The following is a 26,956-nucleotide window of genomic DNA, read 5'->3' as shown; positions in this document are numbered from 1 at the left end:
TTGAAATTTGCTTATACATTTATATTTCAGTTACCTGTCAAAAATAAAGAAAACAGGATGATAGCTTTGGAATGAAAATTGACTGACAAATGTTGTTCTTGTTCAAGTAAGTTATGTACGTTGTGTGGACTTGGTAGAATTTCATTCATCGCTGCCGACAACTTCTCTTCGTTAATATTTTAGCCTAAAATCACAGCTTCAAACAAACGCGCACTGGAAACAGATTGCTTGAAAGGGCGAGTCTAGGATATGACTAAATTTGTGTGGAGGCAAGTGAAAGGAAGGCAAGCCATTGACTTAGTTCATCATCTATTTTCAGACGTTCAACAAACGATCGCTTCCATCGATCGCAGGCCTAGGTGAATTAATTCTTGACTGAAAAGCTTAGAAAATTTACCATATATCATGATTGCTCGGCGGGACGGTCAGTTAAATTTATTTTTACAGTGAGACAGAGAAACGAGTCAAATAATTTTCCTCGTTGAACTGAGCTTCATCGATGAATCATAAAGGGTCAATGATAGAGGATTTCCAAGATGATCAATCAAAACTTCCCCGTGCAGGTGACTACAGATTATTTGTTTATTTATCTAAAAATTGTATTTCTTTTTTTCGTCAAATTAGAACTGTAATTGCAATCATTCTTGTAGCGCCTAGAAATTTATTACCTAATCCCATTGGGGATTATGTAACCTTTTGGTGGTATTCAAATATTTTTTGTAGGATTTTGCATGCATTAGTTTTTCCGCGTGTAGTCAAGATAAGCCTTTTGGATTTGTGTTTCGTTTGGAATCGTTATTCCTGTGTTTCCTCATTGCCACACAGATTGTAAGTACAGTATTTACTTATACCTCTTTTTCGGATTTATTGTTTACTGTATTTTTGCGGTACCTTTTTGCGGTATCTAGGACTTAGGTATTTTGTTTATATTATTTTTCAGTTGAATAATCAGTTTCATCAGTTACATCAGTTTCATCAGTTAGCATCTGTTGTTATCAGTTGTTTGGATATTGTGTGTGTTAACACACTTGTACTCCGTATTATTATATGGAAAAATAAATGGTGAATTCAACATCGTGGTGCGTTCCTGGAAATGCTACGTAGTCTTTGCTACATTTCATTCAAAATCTGTCTTGCGTTGTTTTGGATTATTATGGCGGAATCTGGTGATTTCTTTCCCGATATCGGCGATGGTGTAGAGGTTGATAGCATTGATGCGGCAATGCCTATCGATGGTTCCGACTATGGCGCTCGTGGTGGCAGCGTTAATGTCCTTCCCGCGAAAACCAAGAAAGGTTTAAAACGATCTCGTGCTGGATATCAGGGATATCTAACTAAACTTTACGATGAAACAGAAGTTTTGATGTCGGACAAGGCGAACATGGAACTTGTTAATAATAAGCTCAAGGTTGTTCATGCAGCATTCGCTAATTACGAACGCGCGCAGAATGCGTATATGCAAGCCCTCGAAGATCGTCGAGAGATTGAGAAAGCGACTTTGGAATACGAAAATCGATTTCGTGAGAAGTTTGAATTCCACCGGCGAGTTAAAGCGTGGATGGAAGGCGATCAGCTCAATGCACAAGTTGTGGCTTACGATGTCCATCCAAACGATTCCGTTAGTCAGCAGGGCTCCTCTTCTTCTTCTTCGAAAAGCAGTCGTCGTTCTGGCTCAAGAACAAGTTCCCGCATAAGTGTAAAAATTAAAGAAGCTAAAGCCGAGAAAGCGGTTGCCGAGTTAAGGTTAAAGCAGCTCAAGAAGCGAATCGAATTGCAGGAAAAATGCGATGCCCTACTTCGACAACAAGAGCTACTGGACGCGGAGAATGACATCGAACGAGCTTCGCTTAAGGCTCAAATTTTGGAAGCTGAAGATGACGGAAAAGGCGTTCGAATTCAGGAAGAACAAGCTCCGAGTGCCACGTCTTCGAAGACCAAGAACTTTGAAGAACATTCATCTGTTGCTGAAAAGAAAACGATTAAGCCACCTGCTGCAATTCATTCTTCAGAAGACTTAGCTTCTCGGTCCAGCGAGAAAAGAAGCCTGCCCCTGTGTCTGTTCCTTTGAATCCTGCTGCTCCAGAATGGGTCGAATCTTCTGAGAGGAAAATTACTGATCAAGACAGAGACATTCCTTCACCTGAAGGAAGTTTTAAACAACTATTTCAACAGCAGCAGCAACTGATACAACTTCAGCAGCACACGTTTCAATCCATGGCCTCAACCATTAGACAAGGATTTGCTCTACCCAAGCCTGAACTCAATAAATTTAATAGCAATCCACTTGAATTTTGGAGCTTCATTCGATCGTTTGATAACAACATTGAGAAAAATTCTACTGATGAAGGTGAAAAGATGACATTTCTTCTCCAATACTGCACTGGAGCTGCTAGAGACGCTATTAAAAGTTGTGTAACTATGGATCCTGCGCTTGGATACCAGGAAGCTCGAAAACTGTTAAAGGACCGTTTTGGCCATCCATTTAAGATCGCCACAGCTCACTTGAACCAAGTAACCCGTGGTCCACCTGTCAAGCCCAATGATCAGAAAGGCTTGCTGGCCTTTGCAGATCAGTTAAAGGACTGCCAAAATGTGTTACATTCTATCGGATACTTGGATGAAATAAACAGTGCCGATAATCTGAGAAGCATAATTGATCGTCTCCCCTTTCATCTGAAAACTAAGTGGTTAGAAGTTGCTGACAGCATTCAAGAGTCTGGACAGCGTCTGAGGATTCATCATATTTCAAGGTTCGTCTCTGATAAAGCTCGAGCTGCCAACAATCCGGTCTTTGGTGGTGCGCTCAACAGTGACAAGGACACAGGCAAGAAGGATAGGCCTAATAAGAAGACGGTTCCTCCTAGTACAATGGGCACAACTCATGCAGCTCATGGAGACTTTGGAAGATCTAGTTCCCCTGTACCAAATGGAGTGAGTGAGAATCGTCAACCTACTTCGAGACGCAGGAATGTGTTCGTTAAATGCCTGGTGTGTGATGGAATACATCAGCTCTGGAACTGTGAACAATTCAAAAGGAAGTCTTATGAGGATCGAATGAAGATAATTCGAGATGCTAAACTCTGTGACAACTGCTTCAAAGTAGGACACTTAGCTAAAGGATGTATCCAGAAGAGTAGCTGTTACGTTGAGGGCTGTAATAGAAAACACATGACTATTATCCACCCACCGGAACAAACGTCGCCTGCAAACTGGAACTCGTGAACACACGAAGAACGGCTGCTCCAGCAGCCATCCTCGGGGAAGTGGCAATGCAGATCCGTCGTCAGAATCACTCAATTGGGGCCGGTGTTCGTAGACCAGACTGTCATGCTATTGAACGGGGGAAAAGTACGCTTGCGAATCGTTCCTGTAAGAGTGCGTGGAAACCAGCCGGGACAAGTGGTGGAAACGTATGCGCTTCTGGACAGTGGTTCCGATGTGTCACTTTGTGATGAGAAGTTAATTCGTGAGTTAGGAATTAGTGGCGTCCAGAGAAATTTCTTCCTAACGACTCAAGAGAAAAAGGAAAGTTCCAAATCTGGCCTGGAAGTTAAGCTGACCATCGACTCGATTAACAGCCAATCGAGTTTGGAAATACCGAAGGTTTGGACTGTCGACCGACTCAACATTTCTGAGCAAAGTATTCCAAGAGAACAGGATGCTGACCAATGGCCACATCTCAGTGACATTTACCTGCCAGAGATTGACAGTAAGGAAGTCAGGTTGATCATTGGATGTAATGTACCAGACGCCTTTTGGGTTCTAGAGGAGAGACGAGGTGGTAAAGGAGATCCCGTAGCCATTCGATCGATACTAGGCTGGACAATCGTAGGTCCAATTGAGAAGATTGAAGATGAACACAGCTTCAATGTGAATTTCGTACGCTTGGCAGAGCAAAGAGATGAAGACGAAATCCTCTTGCAACAAGTGGAGAACTTTTGGAAAACTGAGTTCACTGATACCATCGCAAGTTCCAAAGTAGCCATGTCAGTGGAAGATGAGCGAGCACTGAGGATAATGGAAGGATCAGTGAAGAAGGTTTCTGGCCATTATCAGATAGCGCTTCCTTGGAGGCAACATCCCCCTTACTTGCCCGATAATCGTGCTCTTGCTGAGCAGAGGCTGTATTTGTTAAAGAAGAAATTTCTTCGTGACCAAGAGTTCTTTGGAAGGTATAAAGGCACTATTAACGACTACATTACAAAGGGATATGCTCAACGAGTACCTAAAGATGAACTTAGTGCAGATGGCAAACCTCTTTGGTATCTACCTCACCATGCCGTCTTCCACCCTCAAAAGCCAGAGAAGTTGAGAGTGGTATTTGACTGTGCAACACGATATCGAGGAACGTCGCTTAACGACCAGCTATTGCATGGCCCAGACTTGACCAACAATTTATTTGGTGTCCTGGTCAGATTCCGTCAAGAGTCAATTGCCCTGTCTTCAGACATCGAAGCTATGTTCCACCAAGTGAACGTTGATCCGAATGATTTTGATGCCTTGAGGTTCTTATGGTGGCCAGAAGATGACTTGTCTAAGCAACCTGCCGAATACAGAATGGTAGTACATTTATTTGGAAGCACTTCCTCACCGAGTTGTGCAAGTTTTGGTCTACGTAGGACTGCTCAAGACAATGCAAGGGAATTTCCCCCTGAAGTAATCGATACAGTGTTAAGGAACTTTTATGTGGACGATTGTCTGAAATCGGTGCCATCAACGGAATTAGCCATTAGATTAAGAGAAGATTTGAGCCAATTGCTGGAGAGAGGTGGCTTTCGCCTAACCAAATTGTCGTGCAATAAGAAGGAGGTGCTAGAAACTATTCCCACTTCGGACATAGCTCGTTCGCTTGTGGACTTAGATTTGAATGCTGATGCACTTCCCATTGAAAGAACCCTTGGTATTCACTGGAATATGGAATCAGATATGCTCACCTTCAAGGTAGTTCCAAAGACCAAACCTTTCACACGTAGAGGAATTCTTTCTGTGACCAGCTCCATTTACGACCCACTTGGGATGGTATCTCCAATCGTCTTACCAGCGAAGAAGCTACTACAAGATCTTTGTAAGCAAAAGCTCGGTTGGGATGAAGAAATTAGCGACGAAGAATCTCAGCGGTGGCAAACGTGGCTTTCAGATTTACCTTTACTCTCAAGAGTTGCCTTACCAAGATGTTTAAAGTCGACGGACTTTGGAAGGATAAACACTGTCGAGCTCCATCACTTCGCAGACGCCTCTCAGATTGCCTACGGCACAGTTTCGTATGTGAGACTTGTCAATGAAGAAGGCCAGATTCATTGCAGTTTCCTTGTTGGAAAATCTCGCCTAGCTCACGTTAAACAGATGACCATACCCAGATTAGAGTTGTCTGCTGCAGTCTTAGCTGTGAAACTGGATCAGACGCTGCGTGAAGAGCTCGAGTTAAAGATTGATGAATCAATGTTTTGGACAGATTCCACATCTGTTCTGCAGTATATCAAGAATGAAGACAGACGATTCCACACGTTTGTAGCGAATCGATTGGCCGTCATACACGATGGCTCAAAACCTTCTCAGTGGAAATACGTGCCAACCAGTATCAACCCTGCAGACGATGTTAGTCGAGGATTGACGGTGGAAGAACTTCTTCGCAAAGAAAGATGGTTTAGAGGCCCTGAATTCCTGTGGGAGAGAGAAACGTCATGGCCTATACGTAGAGATTCATTGCCCAGCATTTCTGACGAAGATCCAGAAGTTAAAAGGCAAGTCCAAGTTAATCACGTGACCCAGGTGGAAGTGCCACATTCATTGGACCTAATGATCCAGCGGTATTCCTCATGGTACAAGCTCAAGAGAGGTGTTGCTTGGCTTCTGCGATTTGGAGAATTTTTAAGGAAAAAGAGGTGCTTGCAGGAAAGCCTTAATGACCCATTGCCTTGTGGAAGGCTCTCAATTCAAGAACTGCGATCTGCTGAGGATCAAATCCTAAAGTATGTGCAGAGGTCGTCCTTCTTACCGGTGATAAAGGCCCTCCAACGTGTTAGTTCTGAAGAGCCTGAGAAACAAAGATTGAAAGACATCGGATCGTTTGGTTCCATTTACAAATTAAGACCGCTGTTGGACCAAGAAGGTGCCCTAAGAGTTGGTGGCAGACTTGAGAATTCAACGTTGGATTATCAGATAAAGCATCCGTTGCTGTTACCTAAAGACCATCACGTTACCAAGCTGATTATCATGGATGTTCACGAATCCGTGGGCCATCTAGGTCAGGAATACGTGTTGACATGTTTGAGACAAAAGTATTGGATTGTCAAAGGACGGACCGCTGTTCGTAAAGTGCTTGGAAGCTGTTTAACGTGTCGAAAGCAGAACGCTCTTCGAGGTCAGCAAATGATGGCAGATTTACCCGATGATCGATTGATTCCTGGGGAACCACCATTTTCGTACGTTGGTGTCGACTTCTTTGGTCCCATGTACGTAAAGCGAGGCAGAAGTACAGTCAAGCATTACGGATGCATTTTCTCATGTTTAACTATGCGAGCTACCCACATTGAAGTGGCCGAGTCTCTTGAAACAGATTCATTTATAAATGCACTTCGCAGATTTATCAACCTAAGAGGAAAGCCGAAGGTGATAAGAAGTGACAATGGAACCAACTTGAGTGGCGGTGAAAGAGAGCTGCGCGAAGCAATTGACAACTGGAATCAGCAGAAGATTGAAAGTTTTCTACACCAGAAGAACATCGAGTGGAAGTTCAATCCTCCTGGAGCTTCACATATGGGAGGAGTCTGGGAACGGGTAATCCGTTCGGTGAGAAAGATTCTGAGAGTTCTATTGAGGGAACAATTGGTTTCCGGAGAAGCTTTGCGAACCCTTATAGCTGAAGTCCAAGGAATATTGAACAGTCGTCCGTTGACTCCAGTCAGTGATAGTCCACTTGATTTGGAACCTTTGACCCCCAACCACTTGTTGCTTCTCCGATCCAATATGAATGTGTCACCAGGCGTTTTTGTGAAAGATGATTTGTATTGTCAGCGTCGTTGGAGACAAATTCAGTACCTTGCTGATGTATTTTGGAAGAGATGGCTGTCGGAATATCTGCCGACTTTACAAGAACGTCAGAAGTGGAGAAAACCGAGTCGTAACCTTGCTGTGGGGGACCTAGTACTTGTTGCCGACGAGAGAGTTCATCGTTGCCAGTGGCCTTTGGGGCGTATTGTAGAAGTCCATCCAGGAAGAGACGGACTGATAAGATCAGCCAAAGTGACGACCAAATCCTCTACCCTGACGAGGCCGATAAGCAAGCTGTGTTTCCTCGAACAGGAGAAATTACCTTCTACATAAAACTGTGAACAAGTTGGAAGACCAATTGAATTACCAATGGAGTTATATATGAACTGCTTAAGTGCGTCATATTTGAACTTTGAACACTAATAGCCTTATTTAAAGGACGTGTTGTATTGACTTATTTTTATAGTAGTCTAGTCGCGTATTGATAATTACTTAAGTGAACTTAATTATAAGTTCAGGGGCCGGAAATGTAGCGCCTAGAAATTTATTACGTAATCCCATTGGGGATTATGTAACCCTTTGGTGGTATTTAAATATTTTTTGTAGGATTTTGCATGCATTAGTTTTTCCGCGTGTAGTCAAGATAAGCCTTTTGGATTTGTGTTTCGTTTGGAATCGTTATTCCTGTGTTTCCTCATTGCCACACAGATTGTAAGTACAGTATTTACTTATACCTCTTTTTCGGATTTATTGTTTACTGTATTTTTGCGGTAACCTTTTTGCGGTATCTAGGACTTAGGTATTTTGTTTTATTATTTTTCAGTTGAATCATCAGTTTCATCAGTTACATCAGTTTCATCAGTTAGCATCTGTTGTTATCAGTTGTTTGGATATTGTGTGTGTTTACACACTTGTACTCCGTATTATTATATGGAAAAATAAATGGTGAATTCAACATCGTGGTGCGTTCCTGGAAATGCTACGTAGTCTTTGCTACAATTCTTTAACAAAGAAGCTTTCTTGTTTTTTGTACGTGTACTGGAAATGTCAACTCGTCGATTAGGAGTTGTGGTTTCAATACGAGCGAGGGCCGTGTGAGCAATGCAATTTTATTTACATAATTTTGTTCATGAGCGATTACTTGTGAGACTCGAACGATGAGCTTCAAGATTTTAACGAGTGTAAACATCATGTACTTCCCCATGTTTAGAAAGGATAAAATATTGCGTCTTCGTAAATTATCTGAAAATAAAAAAAATATACATTTTACCTTGCAAGCAAAAGTTTCAGGGACTTAAATAAATAACCGCGCGACTGAGACTCCACTGGAGGAATATGAAACACTCGTTGAAACTTCACTACAAAACGCAACCAAGCAAATAAACGATATCTTGCATAACTTTTTTCATTTAAACGGACTTGGTTTTATACTGAGAGCTTGCTTTTTGCCTTTTAAATGAAGCCACAGGGACGCCTCCTTCGGTGAGGGTAATTTTCTTTATCTCCAACACGATTTTCTTGGCCAAGCGGCTTAATGACAATTCAAAATTTCCCGCGAACTTAACTACAACTACCAGAAGTCTTTGCGCATTTACGTCAGAGGGACCGCGGAGACCATTTTAAAGTGGTAGGGCTAAAAAGCTGGCTAAGACAAGGAAGCATTAGGGTCACCATTCTGCCATTTATCACGTAAAAATTCAAAGCGGAGCTTCCGCGCGCACCTAAGCCGCGCGCGAGCGGAGCATCCATAAAAAAGCAAATGGTAATCCATCGAACCGAGAAATTTTGGGGGTCGCCGCCAACCCCGTTCGTAACGCACGGATTAGGCCTAGGGACGAGGAGGTTTCCCGCCCGTGGCTAAAGAAAAGGAAGGAAATTACAAACAGCAAATAAAGCACGCGCCTTTACGCAAAAAAATGTGGCTCTCGTTCAATCGCTACACGGTTAAATTTTAATTTTTTTGGTCTCAGTTCGCATTTTTCGTAACTGTAAAACGAGCAATTGACGTTATCTTCTATCGACTGGATGAGGTGGACGTTTCAGTTAGATCTAAACAAAGTTATGATATGAAAACGCGGGAAAATTTGTTGCGCGATGTTTATTGTGTAGGCTGAATGAAACCGCGGGTAAAAAGAGCGACACAGAACTTTCTTACCGAAATATTTCTCCCACGATGTCCTCAAAAGTCATCTATATTCCGTGAAATCGTGGAAAACGAAAATGGTTTACGAGACTACCCGAAATAATTGCGAATGATATTCCTTGTGCGTCTTGTGTAAGTCTAGTTTGCTTGATTCTCAGTATTATTTGCTGTTTAATCTGCGGCTGTCGATACTTAAGAATACAAATGATTGTGTTAAAAAATAATAATAATCTTTAATTAGGATGCCTTCATTCACTATACAGTGGTTTTCAGAAAGGTCCTAACTAAGATTAAAAATACTTAATAAGACTATATACAATAAAACGAAAAATACCTAAGAATTAAAAACTATTATTAAAAACTAACTTGAATACAAAAGAAAGAATTAACTAAGAAACCTACTTAGAACGCTACGCTTAAAATTTACAAAATCAAGTGCATTTCTGGTGTCTCTGTCTAGGTTATTCCAGTCTTTCAGAGAGTGATAACACACTCTCTGCTTTCCCCAATTTTTGGTTACATGAGGAAGCTAAGTACTGCATAGATCAAGTCCGCTGAAGAAAAAGACAGGACCCTGATGTAAGCTAACAACCTCTACTGAATTGCCGAGCCTGAGTTTACGACAGGAAATTTCTTGATGTTTTTACTTTCTTAACGTAGTTTTGATTTATTCCGTGAAGGCAAGGTTTAGATTTTTCCCATTTAGGTCATTTTTAAATAAATGTGGAGCTTCGCTTCTAGGGTTACTGGAGCCCTAAAATTTTAACCCAACCAAAAAAGTGGTAGGGCTATAGCCCTACCAGCCCCTCCCCCTCCGCGGTCCTTGCTTCATAATGCAAATGGTCTATTGTCGCGACTTTTCCAAAAACAGAGACTATGGCTAGTGAGTTTCGAAATGCCAACAGGAACATTTGGGACTAAATTTGCCACACATGCGTTGGTCTCAGCTGCGGTCTTACGAGCTGTTAGGCGCGCGCACGATTTCGCGCCGATTTTTCAATCTAATTAACCGGTAAATTGTCCGTTAACAACAATCTAATAGACCACAGAAAGTGGCGCCATAAAATGTCCAAACCTATGCAGTTTTAACCATTTTGAACATTTTAGGACGTCACTACCAGAGTCTTTAAGAGTGTAGTCCATGGAAAAAGGGATGAATTTGTTAGTTATACTTATTTGTAACACAAACAAACTGGAACCAGCTAACTAAATAAGCTAGAGTGTGAAATATGTTTAATTCGTGACTATTTGATGCTTCTTTTTTGTAAAGGTATTTGTTGGCAATAGCGACCGAAACACAGTTGTTCGCCACGAGTTGAAGAAAGCGATTATAACAAGATTCATACGAATTGAGCCGATCACCTATGTCGGATGGATGTCCTTACGAGCTGAATTCTATGGTTGTAACTGAACCAGGTAGGCACTCTCAGGTATAAAGACAAATGAACGCCGCTTTGTGCCTTCAGATTTGGCTTCAATAGACACTTCACCACGTCGAAGTTTTCTTTTTGGATACTGCCAATTTGTAATGGACAAGAACACCGCGAAAAATACCGATAACACATCTGACCAGAGATCCGTGCAATGTCTTAGGCAGGTTATTTTCGGGTTACGGATTTCACGCGCATTGCTGAAATGGCAGAGGATAACCATTATTAGTTACGATTTCTTAAATCACCACCGTGCAGTAGTATCCTATACCCTCCCGATACAGACATGAAAGCCACCACTGATGAAGAGGATGATGATGATGATGATGATGATGATGATGATGATGATAATGATGATGATGGTGATGATGATGATGATGATGATGACGATGAAGAGGAGGATGAGAAGAAGAAGAGAGAAGAAAAAGGAAAAGGGGAAGTGCAGGAAAGGTTGTGATGGTCATGCTCATGAATTGAGCAATGACTTTGAACAATTCCCAGTGTTGGCCCCTTCTCCTACATCTTCAGTGTTATGATCAGCAGGGGACGTAAAAGAACCCACACACTTATATTATCGTAAAGAGTGGGGCATAGAGTTCCCGGTGTTGTGGTCAAGTCTTTGTGCATTGTGCTTTTTACCATAACCGATAGAATTCTCGCGCGCTGATTGGTCTAAAGTTATAGTCGATGAGAGTATAGACCATGAAAGTGTGTTGGTTTGAGCATGATCAATGACTTCCTTTTTAGAATATATATATATAGGCTTATTCCTAGTGTACAGTCGTCGAGATCGTAAATTCAGGAGACAATCGTTAATATAATAAAAAAATAAATTATAAGGAATTATTGCTTATAAACAAGGTGCTGTTGCTCCTAAACGAGTATGGGGACACCATTGTTAATGACAAAATAAGTTCCTATAAGATAAACAACCAATAGGGAAAGTGTGACAAAAATCTTCATTGCAGGTTTATTGCAGTGATATTAGCCCAAGTTATGTATTAGTGATACTGCATATATCACTATCATATCGTTTTTTCTAATGTCATAATGATATTATAAGGAATTATTGCGTATAAACAAGATTCTGTTGCTCCTAAACGACTATGGCGACCCCCACACGTTAAAAAAATTACGTTTCTGTAAGATAAACAACCAATAGGGAAAATTTGACAAAAATCTTCATTGCAGTGACATAAGCTCAAGTTATATATTAGTAATGCTGCATATATCACTATCATATCATTTTTTCTAATATCATAATGATATTATAAGGAATTATTGCGTATAAACAAGGTGCTGTTGCTCCTAAACGACTATGGCGACCCCCATACGTCCAAAAAAAAATAACGTTTCTGTAAGATAAACAACCAATAGGGAAAATTTGACAAAATCTCCATTGCAGGTTTATTGCAGTAACCTGAGCTCAAGTTATATAATAGTATCACTGCATGTATCACTTTTATTCTTTTCAACTCACACAAACCTATCACTACATTAATGAGACTGTGTCACGGCTGAGTTACGTTTATTTTATTAAGTTTTGCCAAATACTCGCTATAAAACTTAATGTTTGCAAAGAAATTACTTCTATGGATCTAAATGACAAAACTATAGATTCATTGCAACCAAATGTGCCTCCCGGGCGTTATAATTTGAAGTTACAAGCAAACAAGATTAGCTTTGAAAACTGTTCAGCCTAACAATATTTCAAAAACCCACATTGCAATCCGTTTCAATCTTCGTCGCTTTTGGTCATCCGTACCTTCTTTTGTATTTGGAGTGTTATTGAAATGTCCCTTCACTGTTTTAAAAGGTTATTTTTTATATTTCAACGAATTTGATGGTCATTTCCCATGCCTTAATTGAGCTAAAATCCGTGACACAGTCCCTTTAAGCTGTGTGTGTTCATTGTGATATACATAGACGACTGAGGTCAGTCTTGGTTACATGCAACCGGTCCCTCAGCGTCTTTCAGGATAGCGATACTAACGCATCCTGTGGCTTTGCCTTCAGCAGCTGGTATGCAAACTTTATTCGTCGGACAGTTAAATCTTTTTGCTTCAGTTGGGCTACACTCTAGGAATAGAAGAAAGGGAATTTAATAATGATATTCTAAACAAATAGGTGGTTTTCACTGTCACGCCACTGTCACAGCGCGAAAAAATCCAAAACTATTGACTCAAAAAAATCAACAATATTACAAGTTGTAGAAAAGTACTAAATAAACTTTTTGTCCAAGTCTCTGGTCAGTATATTGTTCCATACTCGAGTTATCCGTCAAAATGTTTTACGCAAATTTAGAGAGCACATGGTATGGAAACGCCATGTTGGAGTCCACATGAACCGAAATTCAAAACGCTCTATCTTAAAGACGGCGATTGCTATCGAGCTAAAAACCTTTAAAATGATAGATATCAAGGACGTCTAATAGCCAGTGAAGGATGAAACTCAGAGGTCTTGCGATTCTGGATTTTAGAATGATGACGTCACGCGAAAACCAAGAATATTTGATTCTAAACAAACGCTGAAAAATTGCAAATACTTATTAATAAGAACTTTGGGTATTACATAGCAAACTGCTGTAAAGAACTTGGACAAGCCATCTTAAGAATAGTCATCAGCATCCAACAATAAAGTCAACAAAATCCTGGCTTGGCCTGGCCTGTCAATAGGAGTTTGGAATAAAATAACCCTGACCGTAGGAGAAAATTCAGAGCATACACTAAATGTTGATGTTTACCGCGAACGGCATCACATCATCTGGTTTAAATTAAAAATAATAATAATAATATTGTAATTCGAACACAATAGGCCTTATCACGGTTTTCGACGCCATCTTGACGAGTAGGCAATGCGGGTAGAAATTACAGTGTTTGTATGGGAATTCGACGGCATACATCTTCTACAAAAATTCTGGACAACTTATGAATTGTAAAGTTGAGATGCTTGGCAAAAGTTCTTATTCGCCAAGTTTGAAGGTTGTCGCTGGACTAGAAAGCGTTCAGTTACGTTTTAAATTTTTCCATACATTTGTCTGTAATTTTTCCGGCGAACCGCGTCAATCATGCGCAAAAAATATAGACAAATGTATAAGAAATTGAAAACGTCATTGAACGCTTTCTAGCCCAGCTAAATCCTTCAAACTCGACAAATAAAAACTTTTGCCTAGTATCTTTACTTTACAATTCATAAATTGTCCAGAATTCACTTTTTGGAGAAGATATTTGCCGTCGGATTCCCATACAAACACTATAATTTCTATTTGCTTTGCCTACTTGTCAAAATGGCGTGGAAAACCGTGATAAGGCCTATTGGATCGCCTTAGCTTAGTTCGTTCCTTACCGCAAGCACTCCAACGAAGTATTCTGTATTTACTATCCCATGCACACCACGGTCTGAAATGGTCGGCATAGGTGCAGGTGGTGTACGTCTTGCCGTCATACTTAAAAGGAAAAACACAACCATCTTGTTTCCCGATCACTGCAACAGAAATGTCTTGAACTTTAACTTCTGTTTTGTGGTTCGCCGTTAAATTGATATAAGTAGCTTTCGTAATGTTGTTAAATGCCCTGGCACAATTTTTTTGAAAACCACAAGAAATACCAGCCCTTAAAATCCTACTTATCAATGATAATGTTAAGGATACTAGCCAAAAGTCATTATTTTTAACTCCGTTATTCATTATCTCGATACAACAATAGTTATACGTCTTGATCCTAGCTACGAACCTAGTTACAGTGTTTATATATGTTTATCTGCGTTTCTATTGGTTTTGTAATCGGACCTTTTAGCGTCCCCACGCGCATATATAAGCCGCGTTTAGCGTCCTTTTAAATATAGTTTTGCAAGATTCGAGTTTATCACAAGTACCTTTCGTTAGACGTAATCTTAACCTTTGGCACAAGCGGGACCGATATGTAAGTAACTTCTTAATTTGTTTAGTTTTAACCACATAGTAATCGGGCGAAAGTACACGAATGGACGTTTATTGTACAGTTTTAATTGATTTATAATCGCAAAATGAGTAAATTGGATCAAACACTTTGTGGATCATGGAGTGAACGCCCACCATTGAGAATAGCAACTTAAGTACTTTGTGCTGTAAATCAGCCACACGTATCCATCGTGCAATTTGTTATGTTAGAATCTAGCTCGTTTAGCCTTTAAATGTAGTTTGTTTTAGTTTGTTTGTTATTTTAGTTGCATTATTGTCGTTTAAAGCACGTAGTTTTGGGCACGCGTTTTTGACCATGTATTACGCAACACTTCGTCTGAATTGATTAGAATTTCGTTATATTGTTAATTTTCAGTTTACGATCGTTTATCCTTGATCGTTGATCATTCATCGTTGATTCTTTAATCGAAGCAATAAATCGCCGTTAACCGTCAACTTTGGTTTTCCGTGGTTAATTTGCACCTTCGAAGACGACCCGTAAGATAGTCCCTAACACCTCGTTACCACACGCCTTAAAGCTACACGCCTAGAAGTTTGTTTTGTTTTGATTTCGTTTTGGCCCAGTCGCTGCAAGCGCCACAGATAAATCAATCAAAATGTGATTCCCTCGACGATTAAATCATTCCTTTTAAAACAGCGGTTTATCCACGTTTTAAATCGTTACATAATTAAGGCTAAAGATAAAAGTAGCGAGCGAAAGACGATATGTCGGCACTTTTTGGTCACTTTTATACATTAATTTTTTTCTCAGTTCAATGTTACCCATTTGGTGTTTTTGTACTTTTAGTTGCCAAACTATTATTTCAAGGGGTCCTTGGTTTGAAGGCAATTTTATGCCTCACTATAGATGACTTCATCCGTAGTGACTTAGTCCAGTCCGTGAACTCTCTCTTCCGCGCGCCCTATATAGGGGTTGAACCCAGGCGCGCAAAGAGAGAGTCCAGGATAACTTGCATGCGCATGCGCTAGTTTTTCCCCCAAAATTGGGGGAAAAACCATATTTGGCAGCACTTTTGAAAATGCGCGCGCACAGATGACGAGTTCAACTAGCGACCGTGTACTAAAGCAGGGTCACCGGAATAACCTTTAAAAACCAAGCTTTCCAGTCAGTGTACATTAAAAGCTATCGGCCAAAACACATTTCGCTATCCGTTTACTATTCCCAGTATTTTGTAGCTGTTTATTGAAATGGTTTTGGATGCAATTTAGCAAAGAATTTTTTCTTGAATTTATTCGCGCGCTTAGTGGCGTAGTGGAATTCGTCATTTGAGCGAGCATTTTCAACGTAGCGCGCGCGTCCTAAGCAAGTGACGCCACACTCCTCGCTTCTGATTGGTTCGTTCTGAGCATGCGCATGCAAGTTATCCTGAACTCTCTCTTCGCGCGCCTGGGTTCAACCCCTAAAGAGCGCACGAAAGAGAGAGTTCAGGAACTGGACTAGTAGTGACTAAGCCCCTTTAATCCGTATCCGAAAATAACCAAAAATTATTTGACAAGGCACTTCTATCAGAGAGAGGGTAATAACACGATACAAATCTCATCACGCTAACTTGAAAATAATAAAACAAAAACTTTTAAAAGTTCTATTGGATATAGTAAGGCTGAGCTCTGGAACAAAAACTACTTTCAAACCAGTGCAGGTGAATAGCAGTTAAACAAAAGGCTAGTACAGGTTACAGTTACACTTCAACGCTTATTAAGGTTATGGTCTTAACGAACAGTTTATGGTTGAGCGGACTGAAAAACAGGTGGTATTCACCGTTAATAAACTGGAATGTTTTCCTCTACTCGGAAAACCAAATCAATTAATTTCTATATTGGATTTTCTAGTTTCACAACAGCGAAGGCCAATAAACAAAAGAAAACTTTTAAATAAAAAATCATCGTAAAATCATCGTATTTTCTAGCTTAACAGTATGGTAAACTTTACTGACAAAAGTATGACTACTTTTAGGTCGTTGAAATGTAATTTTTTGGTGAATTCCATGATCATAGCCTCTTATCATTTGTGGAAGCATAAAATATGTTTAGAAAAATTCAAATCGTGGTTACAGAATAGAATGTTCTTAACAAAAACCAAATTTGTGCTTTAAATAAGTGCGCAGAAGGCGACATCATCCTTTGAATGAGTCCTGTGGACAACTTTATTTACGTGTTACAGAATCATGGAATGTTCGTTTTCCTGTTGTAAACTTCTGAAAAAATATTAATGGTTGAACGAAGGTGGAAAAGAAGTAAAGAAAACAACGAAAAAAAACATAACGTTGACCCAATTCAAAGTTCAAAGTGCACGTTGCCAGATGCGCCATTAGTCAAGTATTTTACAACAAAAATCGATCGAAACAACTTACCGCCAATGCAGAGCATATCCAAAACCACAAAGGACAAGACCACAAGAATCTTCATTTTTGAAAAGCTCTTCTTTTTGATTCTTTAAACCAACTTGAGTCTGAGTGAGTTAGTGCATTTTCTTTGCCTTCTCTTCCTTTGTCGTAAAACATAAACCAATCATCATCCATCTGCCTTCGCGCATCTGTTCAGCCATTTAGTGATAAAACATTCTAACATTTCGTAATCACCGTTCTTATGTGCCACCTATAATTTATTTAGTTCCATTAACAAAGATATACCACGTCTATAAACAGGCAAACGGGTAATGCATTGCTCGTGCCCCATTGTAACCAAAGCTTGAAACATATTACGCCTGAGTGCTGTTCCACTGTTTTCGCGGTCAATCATCCTTAAAAAGCCATTTATGTCCTTCTCTTGGTAGGGGAGTTGTAACTGATTGAGCTCTGTTTACTGGGCCACAAGGCAACAAAGAATAACGGAAGATATTTTGTGGCATATCTCAGCTATGTGCACATAGCCGTATTTTAAGTGACAGTCTATGTTAAAGCGGTCCATCGTATTTCGGGTCGAAAAAAAGTTTTCCTTCAAACTTTGCCTGGTGAACTTTCTTAGGTTATAAGTAAATGCAACGAGAGCTTTAAAGAGTCAAGGCTGCAAAGGGCCTTTAGTTTATTTCAGCCTGCTGAATTCTCCATTTAAGCCCGCAAAATACACCACAATGCCCGATGAATTATTATAATATCGAGGAGAATAAAACAAATAGTGACCCGGAATTAACGATTGGTAACATTCCAGTTGTCCTGATTAAAATTGAATGAAAGTGGCTAAAGATTCAGGAAAGTATGGAGATAGAACACGCTAAGGGAAGATTTCAGATGAAAAATTGGAATCTTCTAATTCAGATACAGCATTTGCATAAATCACTTTTATTCTTTTCAACTTGTTTAAGCCCACACAAATGAATCACTGCAATAAACTGTGTAAGTTAGTTGTTGCAGACAATAGACGACAAAGTGTGATTCAACAAAAACGTGATTTAAGCATGTGGAATGTTCTTGTGGCCTCAGCGTCCAAACGACGTAATAACACGTTTAGAGCAATGCGCGGCGATGTCATCTCCTGCTGGTACACACCCCTCTCCGCTTGGACAATCTAATCTTCTTGCTAAACTTCTGCTACACGCTAGGAAATAAATGAAACAGATAATGTGATCGGTGAAATATTGTACGTTATACAATAACCGAGCTACGCCGCGCGTTGTGATTGGTTGATGCCGGTCATCTATTAGAGTACAGACGCACAGATGACGTCACTGTGTGGTGTGAGTCGCGGGCGTGATCAGAGTTCATAGTCCAAATCAATCTTGTTGGCAAAGTTTTCAAAACTCGCGGGCCACACTCAAAGCAAAAATGTTCAGCTTATTTAATGATCAACATTGAGAAACAATCCGCCAAGTTACATTCACCTTTCGAAACATTTAACTGGGCGAAACAAGCTTGAAGTATAAATTAAATGGTTTGAGAAATTATTGAAATCTGTAAGAGTTTGTCCGATGTTGAACAGTTGGACGAGCCGTGGAAAATCCATGAATGGCGGTTGAACGCTTAGGTTGAAGCCTACAGATTTGAACAACTTTCCAAATGGAATAAACGTTAGTTTTTTCGTTGATGTTTTAATTTTCCATTATTCTGTTTATTAAATCGGTTAAACAGTGCTTCGTGGTTACAGAAAACTTTATCGTGAAATGAAAACAACTTAAGCTTACCGGTAGCGGCATTGCTTACACTGTAGTGTACTGAAATCTTGTGTTATTATATAAAACAAATAGATTCCATTTTGCGGTGCGTCTGTTCAGTTATAGATCACAGAAGACGTCAAAATTTGGTATGGACATTAGTGACCCACTCACCCAGCGGCTCGTGGGCCACTTTTTTTTTGTTCTTACCACATTTTGACGACATCTATGATCTATAACTGAACAGACGCACGGCAAAATGGAATCTATTTGTTAAATAGTAATATAGCAGACGACATAACATCAGTTGGTTTAAATTCAAAGTGATACTATAATTTAAAAAGGATAGGTTCGTTCCTTACCGCAATTACTCCAGCGTCCACTCTGGTAGTTACTATCCCAAGCACACCACGGTGTGGCCCAATTGCCGGCATAGGTACAGATGTTGTGCGTCGTGCCATGATATTCAAAAGGAAAAACACAATCCTTTTGATTTCCCCCGATCACTACAAAAGAAATGTTTTGAACGTGAAATTTCAATTCATGCTTGCTGTTGTAGGAATCGACCAATGCTGAAAGTAAAAGCCGTTAAAAATATCGTCTTAACTTAAACACAGAAATAAATTTTACACGTACGGAAAATTCGAAACGAATAGCAAACATTTTGGGATTGAAATTTCCCGCATGCTGCTATTTTAGACTTATGACGTCACATAGTAAACTGATTTTCGGAGGCGATTTTGACGCTCCTCTAAGCTTTAATTTCGAAAGCCATGATAATAATTTGTTAAACGAAGACGTGTTAAAGATAACACTCTTAAGCTAGGCTTCCATTTAATTGATATCTCGAGAATAGAAATAATAACGATGATGATAATGATGATGATGATGATGATGATGATGATGATGATGATGATGATGATGATGATGATGATGGTAATGATTATGATAATAGCGGAGCTCCCACGCGCCGAAGGCGCGTAGCGTAGCTCCATTGGTAACATGCGGGTACAAGGGAACAGACAGGGCAAATGGTATCCTATCGAACCGAGAAATTTTGGTTGTCGCGTACGTCCGTACGTACGCACGGATTAGGCCTGGGAACGAGCTAGGCTCCGGTGACAACCCGCGTCTTTTGGCGGGAAAAATCATTACTATCAAGGCCTTAGCAAAAAAGTTTTTTAAAAACGATTTCTACTCAGCTAAGCTTATATAGTAGGAAGTTTTAAACGCGAGGAAAAAAAAATCATTCTTAGCTCTTGTTGACAATGTTAGAATTATCTCCTGAATTACATGAAGGGGAGACTGACTTGAGGAAGGCCGCTGTGTGAAAAGTCAGGAAACAATCTCACAGCATGCCGATTTACCAAGCGTACACATGAGTTCACTACTAAGCATGAAGACTCCTCAATTGAAAAGCACACGAAGGACTCAGTTTTAAAGACAGTTTATTACAGATACATTTTTTTTGGATATATTCCTCGTTTCACCCGCGATGACAACCATAGTTAGTAGAGGAGTAAACTATTGTGGCCGATCGAAATGGAAATCTTCCAAGCTTCTTGGTGAGTTTGAAGCAAGGACGGTCAAAGACAACATTCCTTTACGAAAACAAGGTGAGCTATTGATGTTCATTTTTTAACAGATTAGAAAAGTCTTTGGTATTTAGATTAACCAGCATTCAACCTAATACATCATTTTTAAACGAAGCTGGGTTCTAGCTCTCAGTGGTGTACCGGTATGTCAAACAAGGATCGGACATAGACTTAGTGAACTGATATTCGTTTTAATTGTCTAAAACACGAGTTGTATTCAAAGCATACCTTACTTCTGGTTTTTCCTTTCCGCGTTAATTTGTTTATTCTGTAGTTAAATCACCGAAGTAGGAAGAACACACCACTTTAAAACGTTGGAAAGAGTACAGAACAAGTAGAGAACAAAATTTACATGCAAATTTGTAAGAATGTGGTCGAGTCAGATGCAATATAGGGGACATTGCTAGCTAGGGTAATTGCTAGCTGAGAGTCTTAGCGAAATATAGTTTCTCCATGACCTCTGTTATTTTTCACTGAGAACTTTGCGTAGTTTTCCTTATTTTAATTTTTATCATATGAATGTTTTGAGTGAAAACGTTTTGTGAAAGTTTTGTATTTCTTATCTGATAAGAGCCTTTCTCAGAATAAATTGATTAGTTTATTCATATTTTTTATAACTTACCGTATTTAATCGATTAAACGCCTCCCTCGAATAAGCGCTACAGTGTTAGAACAGAAATATTAATAAACGTCGCCCTCGAATAAACGCCGCATCATGATGATGCGGCATTCATTCGAATAACAGACTCGGAAAGCAAATGCAGTAATAATCAAGCTTGAGCAGGCCAAAAAAATATATTTTTCGTGATTGTAACAAGGTTTTAAGGTATTGAAATTGACTTTTCAGGCATACAGTAAAACATATTTCTGTTTTTTTTTTTTAATTAAAATGTTCAGTTACCATACTATTGTTTACAAGAAATAAATTGAATTTTAAATGAACGCCGCCTTGTATAAACGCTTTCCGCTAATAAACGCCGCACTCGAATCACGAAAAATTAAATAAACGCCGTGGCGTTTAATCGAATAAATATGGTACATAAAAGAATATAGCACAGATTCTAAAATGTTATGTGAAAGATCATGAAATTTTCTTAAGTTATAACAACCAAACTGATCCTGAAGTTATAATGTAGGATAAGGGCTTGGAAAAAAATTAATTCCAGATTGCCCTGTGGTTAACAAGCAGCTCTCAAATTTTGCTTGCCTAGGACTGTGCATGATTGTGTTTCTTAGTAAACTTGTGACTGTATAATTTACATGTAGACGACTTGCCTGGGCCTTTTAACCTATTACGCAAACAGGCATGAAAAATTAATTGCTTGACAGAAAAATCTACTTGCCCCAGACAATCAGAGGGTACTTTTTTTAGCCCTGTGGCTATGAGCATTGCTTTCTTGAAGGCTGCACATGACTCGTACAATTCTTTAAGCCTTTCAAAGTTTTCCAACTTAAGGTGGCCCGAACCTATTTATTTACGTGATGGTTACATTTTTGAATCGCGCTTTTTGGCAGGAATGATTTCACCGATTTCTTCGAATTTTTGCGTCCTGAATGAACAATGTTCGAATTTACAGAATATGGCATTCGTTTTTCAGTCAGAATAAAATCTTTTGAGATTTGAACATATTTTCAAAACCTAGTTTTTACCAAAAATGTCCATAATTTTAAAACCCGATGACAGATTCCTCCCAAACTTTAGCAAATATGCCTCAGAGCTCTCTAGTTTTGTATCAGGAAGTTTTCATGACAATCCTGACCATGCAACTCGCTGCACAAAATGCTTGTCAAATTTTATCTAAAAATGCTTCGCCAATGCATTATGTCAACTGACGCACAAACAGCGGGACAGTGCAGCCTGACTATCTGTCATCTGCAAGGATTATGATCCCCAAAACCTTATCAAAAAGAAAGCGAGGAATCAGAAACCTACAGCAAACACAAGCAGCGCAACAAAAAGCACAATTTTATGACCCATGCAAGGTGAAATAAAATATTTTACATTTATCTTACCTATCACGTATTCGTTCGTTTATTTTCGGAAAAAAATCTCAGCATGGCAAAAAAGAACATCTACGAAAACCCCTTACCAGTTTTCATCACAGTGGGTTCCCATTCTGAGGAGAAATAAAGCCGCCAAGTTCAGTACCTCCAACTATCCGCTTTTCGACTGCATCGAGAAGCCTTGTGCTCAGTAATATTTTCACGATAGCTGACTTTGTTTTCGAATTCCTCACGGGCAGTTAGCCACTTGGGTATAGCGAGTGTTCAAATATGAAAATTGGTTTTCTTATTAAAATGATGTTTTAATGTTTCCCAAGACTTGTTATCCCCAAGTGGCAAACTGGCCGTAAGGAATGCGAAAACAAAGTCAGTTATCTTGAATATATTATCAGGCACAGGGTTTTCATTGCAGTCGAAAAGCGGATGGTGGGAAGTACTCAACTTGGCGGTTTTATTTCTCCTCAGAATGGGAACCTACTGTGACGAGAACTGGTAAGGGTTTTTCTTAAATGTTCATTTTTGCTATCCTAAGATTTTTTTCGAAAATAAGTGAACGAATACGTGATAGGTGAGATGAATATAAAATATTTAATTTTACCTTGCACAAGTCATAAAATTGTCCTTCTTGTTGCGCTGTCAGTATTTGCTGTAGGTTTCTGATTACTCACTTTCTTTTTGATAAGGTTTTGGGTAGCATAATACCTTCAGATGACCGATAGTTTGGCTACACTGTTCCGCTATTTGTGCGTCAGTTGACATGAATGCATAAGCGAAGCATTTTTAAATACAATTTGACAAGCATTTTGTGCAGCGAATTGCATGGTCAGGATTGTCATGAAACTTCCTGATACAAAACTAGAGAGCTCTGAGGCTTATTTGCTAAAGTTTGGGAGAAATCTGTCATCGGGTTTTAAAATTATGGACATTTTTGGTAAAAACTAGATTTTAAAAATATGTTCAATTCTCAAACGACTTTATTCCGACTGAAAAACGAATGCCATATTCTGTAAATTCGAACATTTTTCATTCAGGACGCAAAAATTCGAAGAAATCGGTGAAATCTTTCCTGCCAAAAAGCGCGATTCAAAAATGTAACCATCACGTAAATAAATAGGATCGGGCCACCTTAAAGCAGTGACTTAATCAAATATTTTTGCCAATTTTTTTTCTACAAGAGAAGTAGGATTAGTTTTTGATCGTGAAAAAAATATGTTCAAAATGGGCCTGTCTGCGATGACTCGAGGATATAATTAAAAGTAAATAATACATGTACAACAAGTTTTTTGAGGTCAATTCAGTGAGAAGTATTTATGGAGGGTGAAAGATGCAGTTTGAAGTTATCATTTATTTTGGTAAATCTGTTGTCTTTCTAAAACTTGCTATGTTAGGATTTCCATACTTTTTGCCAGGATGCAAGTTAAGAATTTTACAGGTTTTTGATATGTATAAATTTTGTTTTCAGTGCAGGGAAAACAGTCAAGGGGTGCAGTTAGTGAAATTGGTGATGCAGGTAATCATTACATAAGTGTCAGCTTATACCTTTCTTTATCTAGATATTAAAGAAGCTCCATGACACATTAGTGCATGAAACTTGTTTTTCAAGTGTAAAACTTTTGGGTGTGAAAAATGGTATGCGTTTTAACCCCTTGGTAAGTTTACATTGTATATTTCCTTAAAATCCTCGTTCAATTGAGGAATTTAATATACACAATTTATATGTAACAGCACATGTACATAAAATGTTTTTATTGTTCAAGAAAAATGTTTTCGTTGTTCATACAATGCACCCCTCCCCCACCGTGGAGGAGGGGTATGAGGGCAAAGACCCAACAAGATCTGCTACCTGACCTGACAAAATACCGGAATACTTGTAATGATTTTGTGGGAGAAGTGCAGATTGACCTGTTGTGTTTGAATTCCTTTTGTTAATACCTTAAACCTTAATAGCTAATAAGCTCAAGCCCTAACTTAACATAAATTGTCTTGTTGTGGTACCAGGCAAATGTAGAAATAGAACTTAAACTCAGCTGAAATTTTACGTGAACACAAAGACTTAGTAAAATTTTAGAGCTGCTTAGGCCAGAAAAGCCAGCTGGGCTTGTTAATAAGCCGGCTTAGTGTTTTCTTAGCTACATCCCTGATAAAAGTTTTAGGGAGAATATGTAAGCTTTCCTGGACTTAATCACAGTACTTTCAACAGCACCTGTCAGAGATAAATATAAGAGTCTCAAAAGACACATCATTTTGTAGGGAACTCTTGAATTAAGCCGGTGTTTCACACCCCAAAACATTCATCAAAGCCTCGCCATGTGCCGGGTCTTATTGATAGCACTATTAGTGTCTTCAGTAGGTAAAAAAAGGTTTTGCTGACACACTCACTCTGAAAGGACTTTTTGGTTCTAAACATATCCCCCAACACATTCCCTGGCCCATGCAAAAATTGGAAAAATAACTCTCTTTTTTATGTATCTGTATAATGTTCTGAATAAATTAAATTAAAATTATAAATATTCATTTGATGTCAATGATCATCAACAAAATGGTATCTGTTATTTTCCCTTTTTCAGGGTTAACACGAGTAGCAGAATTTCCACAGAGAGTTGCAGACACAGAGAGAGATAAATGAACAATCAGAATATATTATTTCTTCATTGCATGTACAACTAATACTTTTGTACTCTGTGTGAAATACAATTTATGTGGTCAGGTGTAATTTTAAAGTTAATGAAATAGAGCCAGATAAGGTTCAACCATGTACGTATTTCTTAAGGGATCTCTGACAACACAATATAAAAATCATCCGGCTACCCAAACATTTGTGGGAGGTGTGGTGACCTAATGGTTATTGTGCTGGACTCCGGATCGAGCGGTCCGGGTTCGAGACTTGGCCCGGGCACTACGTTGCGTTCTTAGGCAAGACACTTTACTCTCATAGTTCTTCTCTTCACCCAGGTGTATAAATGGGTACCGGTTTATTTACTGCTGGGGGAGGGGGGGGGGGGGGTTAACCCTGCGATGGACTAGCATCCCATCCAGGGGGAGTAGAAATACTCCTAGCCGCTTAATAATGCTTCAGAAACCGGGTTACGCTCCAGCCTGATGAGACACTTGGCTCAACAGCAGGCTTTACCTACCCAAACATTTAATTCCCAGTGCCCACACTGTGAAGAACAGTAATCATGATAATGAGATACACAGTTCATCAATCTCTAAATTAATATCACATGTTGCAATACAATAATAACTGATGAAATATATGTTGTTCATAGGCAAATTTTTTTACTTTACCAAAACCAAACTTAGTCATTAAATAATAAAACATTAAACACAGCTGTTTTGTTTTGTGGGTGTGTCTCACAGATCAGTTATTTGTTGTTAAGCCTTCTGTTTCAGTAGAACTAATTTTATAGCCATATTTTTTGCTCATGCTTGCATGGTTTAATATACAAGCAAATGCATGGTAAAATTTTTGCCAAACAATCTATACAGACTATACCTGAGTTTAGGACTAACAAACAGTATGTCTGCCTCTCCAGAATTTTTCTTAGTTTACATGCAATTAAGTAAAGTGAAGCCCCTCAAGGACAAAGGGACTCATATGAAGGGAAAATGGTGTTATCATTTTGGGGGAACCTATTTGGCAGAATGATAAATGCCACTATTTTGCTTGCGGCTGGCTTTTACTCCGGTTTGCTAGCAGACAGCTGTTATTTATAGTATCGGGAAATAATACTGTCACTGTTCCAATAGGGCCCCCGTTTGAGGGGGGTGGGACAAGCTACATGCAAAACTTTCCAGTTGTATGCTATGTACAGCTATAACATACCAGTTATGGTGGGTGTATGGATATTTTCTAGAGCAACGCTTTCTTTGTTCTAGTTTCTCTTTGAGAGTTTATATATCTTTGGGAGGTTATGCACAAACTGCTAGATGATCATCCTCTTTTGATTGATCAACTATTTTTACTTTTATTTGGTGCTGTTGTTTATGGTGAAAAACAATACATAATATATATAAAGAAAATAACATGAATAAAAAATCATTCTAAAAAAGATGTAAAGGGCATATAACCGGGGAGCTCAGCTTTTAGGCTTGCCTAAATCTATATATTAGTAAAAGTAATAATAGTAATTAAAGTGCTGACAAGAATGTGGGATATATTATAAAAAATCCACACTAATAAAAGAAGATGTGCTCTTCAACATATGTTGTATGTTTTCATAAGTAGAAAGATGAAACATAGCGAACAACCATTTTACGGTTTTTATTTTTGTTAACCCTTAAACTACCAACAACGCATATTTGCGTAGAAAATACCAGCAGTGATTAAAAAATCTGCAGCCTTCGCATATCTGGGCACATGATAGTAATCATCCCTTGTTCTGGCAAAGTGATTGTTTTCATAGTTTTTAAAGCCAACTAACTGACTACAGCTCTAGATTTCCGTTATATATGGCTGTTTTTTTCTGCAGCAAATCCGAAAATGCCCGTTTTTACTCCATAGAACAACAACAAAAAACATACATCTTTGCCTCCAATTTTTTTTAATGAAAAAGTAATTCCGAATCCAAAAGTGTACATTTGCAGCAAACTTCAAGCCTATTTCTTTCTGTTCACCAAGAAAAATTCTCATCAATCTTTCAGCAGACTGAGCAATAACCATTCGATTAGAGCAATGCTTGCAAACCTGCAATTTCCTTATTGGTGACCGAAAGGAATGCCTGGGTAAAACTGCCTTGTCGGCGAAAT

At 39.0% G+C, this 26,956-nt stretch overlaps 3 protein-coding genes and 1 long non-coding RNA gene across 4 annotated transcripts in view; 3 read left to right on the top strand and 1 right to left on the bottom strand.

The window, feature by feature from the left end:
* Window positions 1-149, bottom strand: part of LOC144629779 (lactadherin-like) — a 12,701-nt gene extending 12,552 nt beyond the window's left edge. The window contains exon 1 of the mRNA XM_078487988.1: window positions 120-149. Coding sequence (XP_078344114.1) covers window positions 120-149 — 30 coding nt within the window. The remainder of the gene's footprint in view (window positions 1-119) is intronic.
* Window positions 150-2,214: 2,065 nt separating this feature from the next.
* On the top strand, window positions 2,215-3,222 carry LOC144629778 (uncharacterized). The gene has a single exon (XM_078487987.1). The coding sequence runs from the start codon at window positions 2,215-2,217 to the stop codon at window positions 3,220-3,222; it is 1,008 nt and encodes a 335-aa protein (XP_078344113.1).
* Window positions 3,223-3,327: 105 nt separating this feature from the next.
* LOC144629777 (uncharacterized) lies at window positions 3,328-7,323 on the top strand. Its single transcript, XM_078487986.1, has one exon. The coding sequence runs from the start codon at window positions 3,328-3,330 to the stop codon at window positions 7,321-7,323; it is 3,996 nt and encodes a 1,331-aa protein (XP_078344112.1).
* A 12,240-nt stretch (window positions 7,324-19,563) lies between these two features.
* Window positions 19,564-25,469, top strand: LOC144629872 (uncharacterized). Its single transcript, XR_013566426.1, has 3 exons — window positions 19,564-20,224; window positions 23,670-23,717; window positions 24,775-25,469. It is a non-coding gene; the product is annotated as an uncharacterized LOC144629872 (long non-coding RNA).
* The last annotated feature ends 1,487 nt before the right edge of the window (window positions 25,470-26,956 follow it).

The sequence above is a fragment of the Oculina patagonica genome, chromosome 11 (genome assembly GCF_052425735.1).
Source record: "Oculina patagonica isolate OP01 chromosome 11, crgOcupat, whole genome shotgun sequence".
In the NCBI taxonomy this organism is placed as follows: Eukaryota; Metazoa; Cnidaria; class Anthozoa; order Scleractinia; family Oculinidae; genus Oculina; species Oculina patagonica.
This window is presented reverse-complemented; position numbering and strand designations above follow the sequence as displayed.

Coding starts and splice junctions, on each gene's coding strand:
- LOC144629777 (XM_078487986.1), top strand. CDS start 3,328: ATGCTATTGAACGGGGGAAAAGTACGCTTGCGAATCGTTCCTGTAAGA.
- LOC144629778 (XM_078487987.1), top strand. CDS start 2,215: ATGGCCTCAACCATTAGACAAGGATTTGCTCTACCCAAGCCTGAACTC.